This window comes from Antedon bifida, chromosome 4 (assembly GCF_963402885.1).
Source record: "Antedon bifida chromosome 4, ecAntBifi1.1, whole genome shotgun sequence".
NCBI lineage: Eukaryota > Metazoa > Echinodermata > Crinoidea > Comatulida > Antedonidae > Antedon > Antedon bifida.
Window position 1 is genome coordinate 4984371 of NC_136229.1, and position 15764 is coordinate 5000134.

At 33.4% G+C, this 15764-nt stretch overlaps 2 protein-coding genes across 3 annotated transcripts; one reads left to right on the plus strand and one right to left on the minus strand.

Moving 5' to 3' along the window:
* Positions 1-2429: 2429 nt before the first annotated feature.
* Positions 2430-10599, minus strand: LOC144841258 (testis-expressed protein 10 homolog). 2 transcript variants are annotated; one of them, XM_078697520.1, is made up of 15 exons: positions 10555-10599; positions 9963-10172; positions 9319-9807; positions 8914-9077; positions 8160-8403; positions 7332-7641; positions 7039-7153; positions 6721-6914; positions 6164-6341; positions 5605-5669; positions 5341-5495; positions 4848-4928; positions 4013-4286; positions 3242-3369; positions 2430-2858 (listed from the first exon to the last, which is right to left on the minus strand). In XM_078697520.1, exons 2-15 carry the CDS (start codon positions 10152-10154, stop codon positions 2769-2771), a joined length of 2679 nt encoding a protein of 892 aa, XP_078553646.1. In that variant the 5' UTR covers positions 10155-10172; positions 10555-10599; the 3' UTR covers positions 2430-2768. The 2 variants fall into 2 exon arrangements, with proteins under 2 accessions (XP_078553646.1, XP_078553647.1); XM_078697521.1 differs by lacking the exon at positions 10555-10599 and adding an exon at positions 10463-10539.
* Positions 10600-10628: 29 nt separating this feature from the next.
* Positions 10629-14599, plus strand: LOC144841261 (GTP-binding protein 10-like). The gene is made up of 7 exons (XM_078697525.1): positions 10629-10751; positions 11050-11347; positions 11431-11575; positions 12018-12091; positions 12217-12455; positions 13285-13402; positions 13998-14599. Exons 1-7 carry the CDS (start codon positions 10692-10694, stop codon positions 14177-14179), a joined length of 1116 nt encoding a protein of 371 aa, XP_078553651.1. The 5' UTR covers positions 10629-10691; the 3' UTR covers positions 14180-14599.
* Positions 14600-15764: the final 1165 nt, after the last annotated feature.

Genomic DNA, 15764 nt, shown 5'->3' on the forward strand with positions numbered 1-15764 from the left:
TTCGACCCTTTTATTTTTCGACAAAACTAGTTACTATAGCTCTAAAAGTTGATACAAAGCAATATATAGCCGTATTATCGCATAATAATTGAATTTTAAAAAGGTTATATTTTGGGCATTTTTCTAAAAAATCCCTGAACTATAGTACAGGGATTTTTTCCAAAAATGGCAAAATTTCAACCTTTTTATTTTTCGACAAAACTAGTTACTATGGCTCTATAAGTTGATACCATGCAATATATAGCCATATTATCGCATAATAATTGAATTTTAAAAAGGTTATTGCAAAATTTCGACCCTTTTATTTTTCGACAAAACGTGTTACTTTGACTCTATAAGATGATACAAGGCAATATATAGCCATATTATCGCATAATAATTGATTTTTAAAAAGATTATATTTTGGGCATTTTTCGAAAAAAATCCTGAACTATAGTACAGGGATTTTTTCCAAAAATAGGCAAAATTTCAACCCTTTTATTTTTCGACAAAACTAGTTACTATGGCTCTATAAGTTGATACAAAGCAATATATAGCCGTATTATCGCATAATAATTGAATTTTAAAAAGGTTATATTTTGGGCATTTTTCGAAAAAATCCCTGAACTATTATAGTACAGAGATTTTTTCCAAAAATGGCAAAATTTCAACCTTTTTATTTTTCGACAAAACTAGTTACTATGGCTCTATAAGTTGATACCATGCAATATATAGCCATATTATCGCATAATAATTGAATTATAAAAAGGTTATATTTTGGGCATTTTTCGAAAAAATTGCAAAATTTCGACCCTTTTATTTTTCGACAAAACGTGTTACTTTGACTCTATAAGATGATACAAAACAATATATAGCCATATTATCGCATAATAATTAAATTTTAAAAAGGTTATATTTTGGGCATTTTTCGAAAAAATCCCTGTGCTATAGTACAGGGATTTTTTCCAAAAATTGCAAAATTTCGACCCTTTTATTTTTCGACAAAACTAGTTACTATAGCTCTAAAAGTTGATACAAAGCAATATATAGCCGTATTATCGCATAATAATTGAATTTTAAAAAGGTTATATTTTGGGCATTTTTCTAAAAAATCCCTGAACTATAGTACAGGGATTTTTTCCAAAAATGGCAAAATTTCAACCTTTTTATTTTTCGACAAAACTAGTTACTATGGCTCTATAAGTTGATACCATGCAATATATAGCCATATTATCGCATAATAATTGAATTTTAAAAAGGTTATTGCAAAATTTCGACCCTTTTATTTTTCGACAAAACGTGTTACTTTGACTCTATAAGATGATACAAGGCAATATATAGCCATATTATCGCATAATAATTGATTTTTAAAAAGATTATATTTTGGGCATTTTTCGAAAAAAATCCTGAACTATAGTACAGGGATTTTTTCCAAAAATAGGCAAAATTTCAACCCTTTTATTTTTCGACAAAACTAGTTACTATGGCTCTATAAGTTGATACCATGCAATATATAGCCATATTATCGCATAATAATTGAATTTTAAAAAGGTTATATTTTGGGCACTTTTCGAAAAAATTCCTGTACTATAGTACAGGGATTTTTTCAAAAAATTGCACAATTTCGACCCTTTTATTTTTCGACAAAACTAGTTACTATGGCTCTATAAGTTGATACAAAGCAATATATTATAGCCATATTATCGCATAATAATTGATTTTTAAAAAGGTTATATTTTGGGAATTTTCAGAAAAAAATCCCTGTACAATAGTACAGGGATTTTTTCCAAAAATGGCAAAATTTCGACCCTTTTATTTTTCGACAAAACGTGTTACTTTGACTCTATAAGATGATACAAAGCAATATATAGCCATATTATCGCATAATAATTAAATTTTAAAAAGGTTATATTTTGGGTATTTTTCGAAAAAATCCCTGTATTATAGTACAGGGATTTTTTTCAAAAAATTGCAAAATTTCGACCCTTTTATTTTTCGACAAAACTAGTTACTATAGCTCTACAAGTTGATACAAAGCAATATATAGCCATATTATTGCATAATAATTGAATTTTAAAAAGGTTATATTTCGGGAATTTTTCGAAAATTTTCCCCCTTTTCCCTGTTTCGACAAAACTTAAAAAAGCGGATATTTTGGCAATTTTTCGAAAAAATAGCCAATTTTTTATCTTTTTATTTTTGGACATAACTAGTTACTATTACTTTATAAGATGATGATAACACAATATATGCGCATATATGGCAATATTATCACATAATTATTGAATTTTAAAAAGTGGATATGGTGGAAATTTTCAAAAAATGGCCAAATTTTGGCTATTTTCTGAAAAAAAATCCTGTATTATTAGTACAGGGATTTAAAAAAAGAAACAGCAAAATGTTTACACTTTTATCTTTCAACATAAACTGGTTAGTATATCATTTGACGCACATAATGTGTTCTGCGTATATTTATTTATATTATCTCAATTTTATTACATATTTCTAAATGTTGATATTTAGGATAATTATTTTTTGATATAAATGGTCATTATGGGTCTATAAAAGGTTGATAACACAATATATGTGCAAATATATGGCAATATTACCATCGGTATTAATTTTTGCCATTTACTAATTTTAAGAATCCCTGTACATAGTACAAACCTCAGCTTATTAGTTAGCTCTGTCTACACTATCAAACTAGTATGATGTGTGAAGTGTCAAAATATGGTAGTGATATGCTTAAATATGGTAGTGATATGCTTAAATATGGTAGTGATATGACATCATCTTCTGTCTGTTACTGATGGCAGAAGACTTAACTCATAGTTTAGTTCAACCCGCCATTGGCTCTCTTTTGGACATAGATGATGAATCTGAAAAAAATAATTAAAAATTATATTGATTTCATCCAACATCATTTGTCAGATGTCTTAGAAAATTCCTATAATACAGTGTGACAAATGTATCATTTGCTGTATCATGTTAAGGTTAATGGCCTATGTTACAGGCATCATATTTAATGACAGAGTTTGCGTATGATACGTTAAAAATTATACATACAGTGCCAAGAATCGTCTAAAGCTCTCTCTACAATATCAAACTAGTTTGACAAAGAAAGTGTGATGTGCTCAAATATGGTAGTGATATGACATCATCATGTCCATATATGGGCACATCACATTTTTTTGTCACATAAACTTTGATAGTGTGGACAAGGCTTAAGGCAGCACAGTGAAATGAGTAGGACAACACTAACCTGTAAGTTGTTAGATATTCTCCGCAACAACAATGCGTCCCTAACTAGATAACTTGACAATGAAGATGTTTGTAGCAACCGTAACATAACAATAGCAGTCTTGTAAATATCATCTTCTTGAGAAACATCTGAAATATAATAATAAACATTGAGACAATTATTATACAGTTGAACCTCCCATAAGCGGTCACCCTTAGGACCGGGAAATATGGCCGCTTATGGGAGGTGACCGCTTACAGGAGGTGACCGCTTAAGAGAGGTGGCCGCTCACGGATGTTCAACTGTAGTTTGTGAAAATGAGTGTTCTGGATTACAATAACTTTCAAATTAGTATATGGTACCATGCCAACATTATTTAGTATACTGCAGTAACTATATATTTTGTTTACTTTTTACCCTGCTAATGCAATTATTAGTTAGTTAGATTTTTTTGGTAAATCATACACACTGTTTATTGCAGGGACTGTCTACATTGAAACAAAAATCGTGTTATTGCAGTAAAAAAACATTACATATGATCCCTAAATAACTTGTTTTTAGTTAGTGTAGAGGATTTAAAAAAAAAAACTCACAGTGAGATAATATGAATCAATTATCAACTAACCAAAATAATGGTAGAGTCCAAATTATGCAGGTAGTTATAAACAGGTTTTATATAAAATTAATAATTTTACTTGGCTGTTCTATTTTCATTTATGGGGGTGTTTATTCTGGAACACTAGTTAGTTCTATACAGTTAGGATCTTATGAAATACACTCTTTATTATTTACCTTGAATTCCACAATCCATCAACTCCAATGAAAGGTGCAACAAATTTGGAGTCTTCAGAAAAATGTCCACACACAATGTCCAGAGATCAGTGCTCCAATGGTCATCATTATACACTGCCTCGTAAAGAGGTACACTAGCCAAAATGGACGCCAAGCAGCAGTGAGCTATATGTTGTGATAAGTTGGTCCCAATTTGAATATCTTCAGAATTCAGGTGGTGAAATGTTCGTAGAATTGACTGAAGTGATTTGATTGGGAAGATCTTCTTGCTTGACTGAAATATGAAAAATCGAATACAGTGGATGTCAAATACCTTAAGGCACTCAGAAATCATGTATCAAATATCGATCATTAAACATGAGTGAGTGGCCAAACTTAGTGAGTGAGTGGCCAAACTTAGTGAGTGAGTGGCCAAACTTAGTGAGTGGGTGGCCGAGCTGTTAAGACAGTGGAACAGTAACTACGTAGCCATAATATCATCGGCAAGGGTTCGAGGCTCACTCGCTCCATGGTTCTGGTGGTAAGAGTCTACTCGGAAAGGACTATAAACAGTACGTCCAGTTTACACATCTAGCTCATGTGAACATTAAAGAACCTAGCACATCTTTCGAGACAAGTAGGGGGTTACCCCGGTGTACTAGTACACACACACACAGCCACTGATCATTGGGTCCATTGTGCATTTGTGACTGGACCATTTTATAGGTGTTTACCACCTGTTGGTCCGATCCTTCACTAAATTCAGTTTATTTCTTTGGATGTTAGTGAGAAGTTGAATGAATAAAAAAGAAAAGAAAACTAAATATAACACAGGCAGAAAATAGACGATACTTACAAGCAGATTATATACAGCTAATTGGTAACTTATCCACACACGTCCACTGATTTCAAGTTGCTTAAAGCAATCGCAAATGATCTAAAATAAAATGGAAATCAAACAAACAGTCCAGTGTCAACTAAAATCAGAAATGCTGTACTAATTTTCTAAGGATGATCTTTAGTTTATGCATGGAGAAATAACCTATTTCTCTATGGTTTATGATATACTTTTCAAATGGGCCTCTAGACTCTTTAAAATAGCTCAGAGAACTTGCTGGCTAAACTCACATTCAACTAGAACCACATACCATAAAACTCTGTCTACACTATCAAACTTTATGTGACAAAAAAATGTGCCCATATAATGGACATGATGATGTCATATCACTACCATACAGTATTTTGGCATATCGCCACCATATTTGGGCACATCGCACTTTTTTTGTCACATAAAGTTTGATAGTGTAGACAGAGCTTTATATAGCTTTTCAAACATTTTAAATACATACCTTACATATCCTGGCTTGTCGAAAATAATCTTTAGAGTCACATGACTGTAAAACTATGTCGCAATAGGTCGGAGGTCGTATGAGAAACAAGTCATCGTTGTTCTCTTTACCCGATGCTTCTAACTTAAGATTGTTTAGAATCTCCATTGTCAGACCTGCAGAGATATTTAAGTAATCTTGAATAACGTATTAAAATATCAATTGTATATTCTGTATATTTTGGTTGGTTTTTTTTTCCACAAGAATTCCAATTCAGTAGCTTACCTAAATTGCTGGTTAAAAGGCAGCTTAATAGTTCATCAATTTCATGTGTTTCACAACTTGAAAATCTAGTAATATAAAATAAAGTAAAAATGTTAACAAATTATTTATCTGTCTAATCTAAATTTTTACAATTATTTCTCCAATCTTCAGTACGAGACTGTTCTTCCAAAGCATGATCAGCAGAACTGGAAATGATCCTACATTTTTGTGCACATGTGTAACGTATGTACGGCTTTATTTCCAATTCAAAGGATGAAGGAATAAGAGCAAAGTATCTTACAATACCTAAAGGATATAAGCAATGGCTAGAGTCTACAGTTTACACACCGGGATGCAGATCATACAAAAATGCTGGTGTATAAACTCTAGAATTTGACTATTAAGCAAATAAGCTAATAAACAGGTCTCGACACATGCCTTCAAAATGATAGTCCAATATCTCGCTTGCCGTTGCCGCTCTCTCATAAATAAATTGTCAAAGGAAATACCAACGTTACACTGGAATGAGTTAAACTCACTTTACAAAATCAAACTACATAAAGGTAAAGTAAAGACTTACCGAATGGTTAATAACTGGAAAGCAAACGTTATATTTTCACATGTTAGCCTCTCATCCATACTAGCCAGAGCAAGTTCCCTGAGCAGATCCTTATGGAGTATTGGTACCCAGTAGAGAAGTTGAACCAGCTCACGTTGTTCAAGAGCCGATACTTGCAATAGAAGGCCATCCTGATGGTCTAATGGTAGAGATTTAGGTATCAATTTTTTTTTAGTGATTTCTGATGGAATTTTTTTGTGGAGTTCACAGAGTACCTCTAAAGAGTCTTTGCAGATATACAGTTGGTGTCAATTATTTTTCTCAAGCTATTAACTATTTAGGCATATACTATATTGCAATGTTATTTTCATTTTCCAAAAAGCCTCTGAAACCAATAAATAGATTAAAATGACACTTTATATACACACTGAATTCCTTTTGGAACAGATGTTCCATTTTAATTTGTTGTCTGCCATACATACCACTTAGCTGTCATAATATGTCACGCACTAATATATATATAAGCTAAATATTAATTATGAATACAGTGTACATTGAGCTGTTATTAGCAAACATACCCATCAACTTCACAATATTTTCTTGAAGTCCTTGCAGAACAGTTTGGTGACCTCTGGATGCAGCTTTTGATATCACTTGAATGATGTCACTAATGTCACATGATTTTACATTACTTCGGTCACATGACTTTCCAATGTTTAGTCTGAGGAGCTCAGTAGGAAGGCTGCTTACCCATTCATTCACTGATTCAAAACTAGAAAAGTAAAATTCTATTGAGTATTTATTCATTATTAAGCACAAAGGTATGCTATGTTATGTCATGCTCTATTGGTCACAGGGTCAAGAGCTTTAAGTATACAATTTAAAACCATTCTCACCCCGATTCCTTCATAGCTATGTCCGAGAGAAATCGAAGAAGGAAACCCCGAACTTGTGATTTCTGATGGAATTTCTTGTGCAGATCGCAGAGTACCTCTAGAAGAGTATTTGCATCTGGAACGCAAAAGACATGCACATTATTTATCAAGGTATAAACACAGATACATAATTATATTATATAAATTGGGGTTGGTGCAGTAAGCTATCACAACTCATTGAAATGTTCATGCGTTCTTATATCGGTAAAAGTAAAATAACAATCCTAATAGAAAGATAATAATACTCTATTTACCAGATTTGTTAAGGACTTCAATTAACCTCTTCACAATGTTCAGCACGGCGGTCACATGATCAACAGTACAGTAATTAGAAAGATCATCAACAAAGTGATCATGTAGTCTCTGATACCAGCCTTTCAAAGGTTTATCTTTGTTGATGAAGTATGTCATGATTTCAGCTAATGCAAGGTTAGACATCTGGACACCAGATTGCTTCCCCTTCTTGCGTTTGTTTGAACCATGGCTGTTTTCGATGAGTGGAAACGATGTAAACAATCGTTGGCTAAATTCTTTTTTATGTTGAGCAAGGAGTTTATCTAAAGGCTAAAGAAAAAAAAACGTATTTTATAATCATGTTGGATTTTATGAAAACATTAATATTGACCGATAGGAAATGCCTGTATAAATTCACCCAGTGGTATACTGAAAATTTTTATTTATAAACGGCCAAGATGGCAAAATTATTTTGTTTCATGTATCAATTAGGAGGAATATAAATGTGAAATGATATAAAAAAAATCTGCAAAAAATACAATAACCGTATATCTTCTGGTATAACCCCACCACCTACAACACGAAATTGGGAAAACTGTGGGTGGGGAGGGGGTGGTGGGATTATACCCAGTGAAAGGCTGGTTCAGATTTCAGAAAATTATTGATAAGCATTTCTTGAAAAAACTCATCTGAACTGAATATAGAGAAGCCTACATCCAGATCAAAAGTCAATACTGGGACTATACCCGGGGATATGCCTGTTTGTGAAATCAGACATAAAGTAGGGGGTGAGATTAGACCCAAAGTAGGATTGTACCCGAGGATATATGGTAATTATTAACCAATACCTTAAAATCATCTTTCTCCATACAAGTAACATGGACCCATTTCAATAACAGACACAGCACACCAAGAACAGCTTCTAACGTTTCCATAGCAACAGGTAACAGTCCGCTTTCTGTACTCATGAGAGACGGAGACACTTCCATCCATGATTGCATAAGAAGTGGAATCACTTTGTTTACAAATGAAACCACATCACCCACACTAGATAGTTGGTTGGTCTGTGATGTGGTGTCAGAGGTCAATGACCTGCAAATAAAGATGTAGAATTGTTTATAAATGGTAGAATTAATTAACTATCATCATAAAAGAAAAAACAAGGAAAGGTAGAATTAATTTCAGCATGAGAATATCATGAAAAACAAGAGTTGATTCCACAGATATTTGTAAAGGATTATTTACACTAGAATCTTTATTATTGCGAACACATTTTGGACCCAGCATAATCTTCCCTAAATGGAGGTATACCCTTAATAGTAAAAAGGTAAGTCCTGCATTCATTTTGAATGTAGGGGAATGAGTTGTTTGGAGCTCATTTTACTAAGCCTTGGGATTTTGTGGTAGGGTGGCCAGCTCCTTTCCATGCCACCTTATCCTCCCTAGTATTCTCAACCATTTAATAAGGGAAAAGAGGGTGTCTTCTAGTGTACTAAATGCAGTACATAAATAATGATATACTTACAAAATGAATAAGTGGAACTACTCCACATTTTAACAAATAAACTACAACAAAAATTGAATAAAAATATTGACTCTAACCGTAATGTAAAACCTTCTAAAAGAAACGGTTTAAAATGCAGTTTATTTCCTCCTTTGGTTTCATCCCATCTGATAGCTGTTACCCCTGAGGTGTCTACAGCATCTACATCAACTTTCCTTGTCTCCAGCAATGACTGGAGAAATTTACGCAACCTTGCCAATACCTAGAAACAAAAAGAATAAAAATGTAATGCACAGCACTATTAATTTATAAATATACATCACACAATATTCAAATAATGTAAAGCCTATTCTACACTATCAAACTTTATGTGGTGATGATGTCATATCACTACCATATTTGGGCATATTACTACCATATTTGGGCACTAGTTTGATAGTGTAGACAGAGCTTAACAGTAGATTTAACTGCGACACTGAAATTCATTCATGAATGATAATGACCTTTAACCTCCAAGATTGTGATGTCATTTTTCTATCAGGGTTCACAATTAGCTCTAGATCTGCATTTTCAAAGTCTTGTTTCATGCTTCGCTGCCTCGTAATCTGACTGACAAAGTTCATCAACAGTTCTTGACTGTGTGGCACGATCAAATTCGGATACGAGTCGAGGCAAAGATCGAGGACAGACAACGAATCAAGTTGTACACTCTCGTCGATATGGGTCATTGCACTGCATAGGTAAACAACAAGTATGGACATAAACGGCGACATATCATTCTCATGTGTATTAGCGAACAGTAAGGCTAGCAGTGATATTGTTGCTTTTCTGACTGATGCCTGCTTGTCTGTGAATAACGTACAGAAGTTATCCACAAGGAGAGCCAAGTGTTCAGATATAAGTTCTGGGTGTTTGGTGAGAAGTTCTTTCATGCCCCAAAGAGAATCTTGTCGGACCTTGGAGTTATAGTGGTTTAACTGGCAAAGTAATTCCTAATAAAAAAAAAAAAAATATTATTATTACATACAAATATAGTATTTGTTGGTGTGAAACTGTTATAACAGAGTGTAAATAAGATAACATAAGCATAAAACCTACATCAGAAACTTATAAAATTATACAGTAAAAGCCACAATTTGTTACGTACGTGTATATTTTGTTTTCGTTGTGTGGTGGGTTGTGATTCGTCTTGCTTCAGTTGTTCTCGGATCAAGACTCCACCAGTTTTGAAAGTTGCTTTTGTGACATTGTTTGCAGCAGGTTTTGATTTTCCGACTTTTAATTTCACTTTTTGGAAGTCTTTTTTCTTCTCTTTGTTTTTTCTGCCACTTTTTCCCATCTTGATTGTTTAACAAATCTGAAATAAATCATCCAACATTTTGTTTTTCAATTAAATACTTATTAATATTACACTGGATAATAGGCCTACATCTAAGGCTAGCCTAGCTATGTATCACTGATCTAGCCCAGAGACACTTCTGGGGCCTACTAGGCCGTGTACGTTGCTGCTGGGATTACTGCTGTAGGTAGGAAGTAGGCCTAGCCTACTAGGCTAGCCTAGACGGGGCCTACATAGCTAATAAAAGGGCCTCTACTTACTAGGCTAAATCTCGCTTCTCAACGCCCGACCAGACTCTAAATATTTACTTTTAATGTTCGATAACTTTCTTTAACTTATCTTATAACTGTTGATTGCTTTAATTCAATTACTTAGCTAACTAAAACATAACAAAACTTACCTTAAAAACCCGATTTGATTTTCATTTACAACATGTGGGTAGAGGTCATAGGTTATGTTTATACGGATGAATGATTTACAAACAACACATGGTTAGTAAAGTCATACACAGTAGGTAGTAAAAGGCTAGCCTAAAACATGGTTAGAACAGGTTTATTCTCCAATCTTGCAGCCTCAGCAACAGATGGTTTGAAGAAGGTCAGATTTATAAATACATTTTCTATCGTTATAGATGTTTTCCTTTCTAATCGTTGTTGAATAACGAATGAAATCGATGATTGATCAGTTCCTCTCTTTCATGTCAGTCAGTCAGCTCACCAATTGAGCGAATGACCGTGAATGACATGTAGAGGATAACAGGGAGTGATCATCACGGCCTACACTAGTAATATGCCAAATACAATTGGTGATGTAAAAAGAAGAGACTAGTCTGGTATATTTAGTTGAATATATATATATTGATAAATATTAATATAAATGTTTTTTTTCGTTTTAGAGTATAAAACGCAGAATCAACTTCACCGATTCCCTCCGTATTTTTGTCAGTGGAGGATCTGGTGGCCAAGGGTATCCAGTCTATGGTGGCATTGGGGGAGATGGGGGAAATGTATATTTAAAACCATCTGAGAAACTGTCACTACAGAGGTTAAGGCAGAAATTTCCGACTAAGAGATTTAAAGCGGAAACTGGGAGAAACAGCAGACGGAATAGTTTACGTGGCTCCACTGGGAATGACTACGTGATCCCAGTACCTAATGGTGTTTGTGTTTACACAAATGACAACACATTGTTAGGTAAAATTCATTCAATATTAAAATCTGTATAACTGTAGTTCTGCAATGACATGCTTGATTTTTAAAATTTTATTTTTCAACAGGAGACCTAGTAAATGTGGAGGACAAGTTGCTTGTAGCAAAAGGTGGACAGGGAGGGTGTAACACCAATAACTGGAATGGCCAGAAAGGTCAAAAGAAAGTCTTATCGCTGGAACTAAAGATATTAGCCGATGTTGGATTAGTAGGGTATGGGATTGATACATAAAAAAAACGATAATAATTAAAAATAAAATAGTAATACAGTTAAAACTTTTATAGCAAAGATTAGACCAAAAGGTTTAAAAGAAACATATTTTCATTGAGATCCTTTCTTAAAACTTACCCATCCATCAGCATATATGATAATTTTCCAAACAAATTTTTTCTGTACATTTATTTTATCTATTCATAGAAATTAAATAAATCAATGTTAACTTTTTGGTTAAACCAGTTGACAAGTACTTACTTGCTACGTTTCATTCATTTTTTTTATTCATAGAAAGTACTGATAAAGAGAATGGACTCCTTCTAAGTTCTGCATTGTTTTCTTGAGAAAAGTTCCTCCACATGCGAATTCTTCTGTACAGCATATTTAAAAGATAATCTTTATAACTTCAAAACTTTAAAAAAAAATGTTGTTTTATGTCAGGTTTCCTAATGCAGGAAAGTCTACATTGCTAAGCAAAATTTCAAGAACAAAGCCTGAAATTGCTGAATATCCATGTAAGTGAAACATAATAAGCAGAAAAAGTTATTTTATCAACAAATGAACAGCCAAAGTTTGCCAATTGACTTCCACATCAAAATTGAGATAATAATTTACCGTAATTAATTCTTTTTCATTTCAGTCACAACAATTAAACCTCAAGTTGGAACAATATTTTATCCAGATTTAAGGCAGATTACTGTCGCTGATCTACCAGGCCTGATAGAGGGCGCTCATTACAACGTTGGCATGGGGCATAAATTCTTACGGCATGTTGAACGAACGCATTTACTGCTGTTCGTTGTGGACGCAACTGGCTTTAGGCTTTCGCAAAGAAGCTTTTTTAGAAATGCTTATGAAACTGTTTTGCTTCTCAATAAAGTAAGGTTCAACTTCCAAGTTCAAAGGTTACAATCCCATCATGCAACAGGGATGGATGAGGGAGTACTATAATATAATAATAATAGTCTGTCAAAATATATTTTAACCAGGACACTGGGTTTGTCAAAACATTAAAGAAAATGTATACCCTAAGCTCTGTCTACACTATCAAACTAGTTTGACAAAAAAACTGTGATGTGCCCAAATATGGTAGTGATATGACATCATCAAAACACAGGCGTACTTGAATTCAAAATTAATTTTATATAATGATAACACTAATAGATTTACAGTAGGACCTCCTATTCAAATCAATTTGTGTGTGCATGAAGCTGGGACCAGTGGCATTTTAAAAATTAATAAACTACCAAGAAATTTGTTGAATTTATAGGACAAAATAATATAATGTTTTTTTCTGGATAACCCACAAAATAAGAAACTTGGTACACTCAAAGAATTTTTGAAGGCTTCTGGGCCTAAAACTTTGTCTACACTATCAAACTAGTTTGACAAATAAGGTGTGATGTACCCAAGTAATGGTAGTGATATGCCCAAATATGGTAGTGATATGATATCATCATGTCCATATATGGACACATCACATTTTTTTGTCACATAAAGTGTGATAGTGTAGACCGAGCTTAACACAAAAACATTCAACCATTATGTGATTATGATGGTCTAAAAATTATATAAAATTAGTGGCGCATCATTGAGTAACTGAGTGAAAATTGACCCCTGGCCAAAAAGTCTACATCTAATTTGGCAAAGAATCAAAGCCAACTGATGATAATTATAATTTTAATTAAATCTTTTCTATACATTCTAGGAACTTGAATTATACAAGGAACATTTATTAGATAAGCCAGCTGTGTTAGCTATAAACAAACTTGATTTGCCAGACACACAAACAGAATTTGAGGAAGTCAAATCTCGGCTACAACAAGGTAAACACTAATGGGTTATTACTAATTAGTAGAATATTACTTGTGTATATCAGATGTAATAGAAGTAAAACCAGAAGTTAAATAAAAAAAAAAAGCTTCAAATAGGTGTGCCAAAGTGTACCACCTAGAGAGCGCTAAATAATTTACCAAAACTAATGGTCTGTCTACACTATCAAACTAATTTGACAAAAAAAGTGTGATGTGCTTAAATATGGTAGTGATATGCCCAAATATGGTAGTGATATGACATCACCATGTCCATATATGGGCACATCACTTTTTTTTTGTCATATAAAGTTTGATAGTGTGGACAGAGCTGAAAGTAGCCAAATATTGAATTAACTTAAATATAATAATTAGTTTCATAATTGCAGTTATTTTATTACTACTGAGGTTTGAAGGTGTGAACACGGGACAGTGGTTTACACACTCCAATGTAACTAGGGCTGTGTGGACGCAATGTTGCTCTCCAGTCAACACCCTCAATGTATATTCAATGTAAAAACCCAGACTTTTGCTCATTTTATGGTATCTGTAAGACAAGCCTAGCCTACATCCCTGACAATGAAAATCTTTTCAAACTTTTTTTTTACAGGTGATCTAACAGACATCCCGACTGAAATGCAACCGAAAACATTGATCAAGTTTTCAGATATCATTGGAATATCAGCAAAAAATAATGATGGTATTACAGAACTTGTGGACAGTGTTAGACACACAATTGATGATAATTTACAAGAAAGGGAAAATGAACGTATATCGGCAAATCCCACTTGAACTCGGAATATTATATGCAGTGCTAGAAACAAAGTATTATATTGACAATATATTTAGAAACATTTAAACAGTGAATATAAAACAACATGCATAACCTTAAGCTCTGCTACACTATCAAACTTTATGTGAAAAAAAAAAGTGATGTGCCCATATATGGATATAATGATGTCATATTACTACCATATTTGGGCATATCACTACCATATTTGGACACATCACATTTTTGAAAAACTAGTTTGATAGTGTAGACAGAGCTTATAGTGGTTTGTTGGGTCCAGATCTTTGTTGCCCAGAAAATGTAAGAAATGAAAATGCTTTTTCCCATATTTGTAGAGTTTTTGATTTTTTAAATAAATAAATCGTATATATCAAAACCATCATATTTCTGTTTGTAAAATAGTTGTGGATGTACCTAAATAAAAAATTTGATTTAATACAAAAATGTATCTATAGGCCTATATTATATATATAAACACCACAGGAACAGAACAAATTCTGAACCACCCAGTGATATACTAAAAATGTATTAATTAATTTGAAATGATGAAGAAATCTGTGAGAATGAGAAAAAGTCATACAAGTCAACCAAGATTCGAACCCGGAACCTTCTGCTTGATATGCAGATGTCCTCCTAACCATTAATTTGAAATGATAGACTACAGCCATTGTAACATATATATATTAATTTGAAATAACAGACAATCATTAACATTGTTGTAGAAGCAAACTTTGGCCTTGACTTATTATATTAATCTTAAGGGTTGATTTAATAATAACATTGTTTTCGTAGGGAAATCACTTTTGAAATTCAACTTATGAATTATGAATTCAATTATGAATATGATTCATATTTGTGAACACAAAATGTGTAAAGAGAGGTTTGTGTTGAGTCATGGTTTAATGAGAAGGGGAGTGTGGGTTTAGTGACGGGGAGTGGTATAAATTAGGACAAAGAAGAGTAGTACATTAGATCTGGGCATACACACGGTGAAACATGTGTGTTTAGACAAGGTTAAGTGTTTAGTGGATTTGGGGGTGAGGGGGGGGGGGGGTGGGGGTAGAATTGTTGGTGTATTGTCGGTGTATTGTCGGGGAGTGAAATATGTGTTTCCGGGGAGTAATTTAAATTAGGACAGAGGAGAGTAGTACAGTAGACGTGGGCATACGGTGAAACCTGTGTGTTTAATGGATTGGAGGGGGGGGGGGGGGAGGGGGGTGGGGGGATGTTGTAGGGAATTACCGTCGTGCTCCGGATAGACTTTAAAACTCTCCAAGCCCACAACCGGTGCATTCTTATACCCCCGACACTTCCACAATCCCTCTCATATCATATACGTGTTTATGAAACAAAATAATATCAAGTACATGCTATTAACATCTAGGGGTAAAATTAACATATTAATTTTCCAGAAACAAGTTAAACTCATTTAAAACATTGACTTTTCATTCGACACGCGTCAACAACAACCACAAAACAAAACATCATAGACGTCCTATTAATGTATTGAGGCCTATTAATATTGTCTACCAATATCTGTAAAATATTCCAAATTATTTTGCTGAATTTCGAAATATGCATGAATTT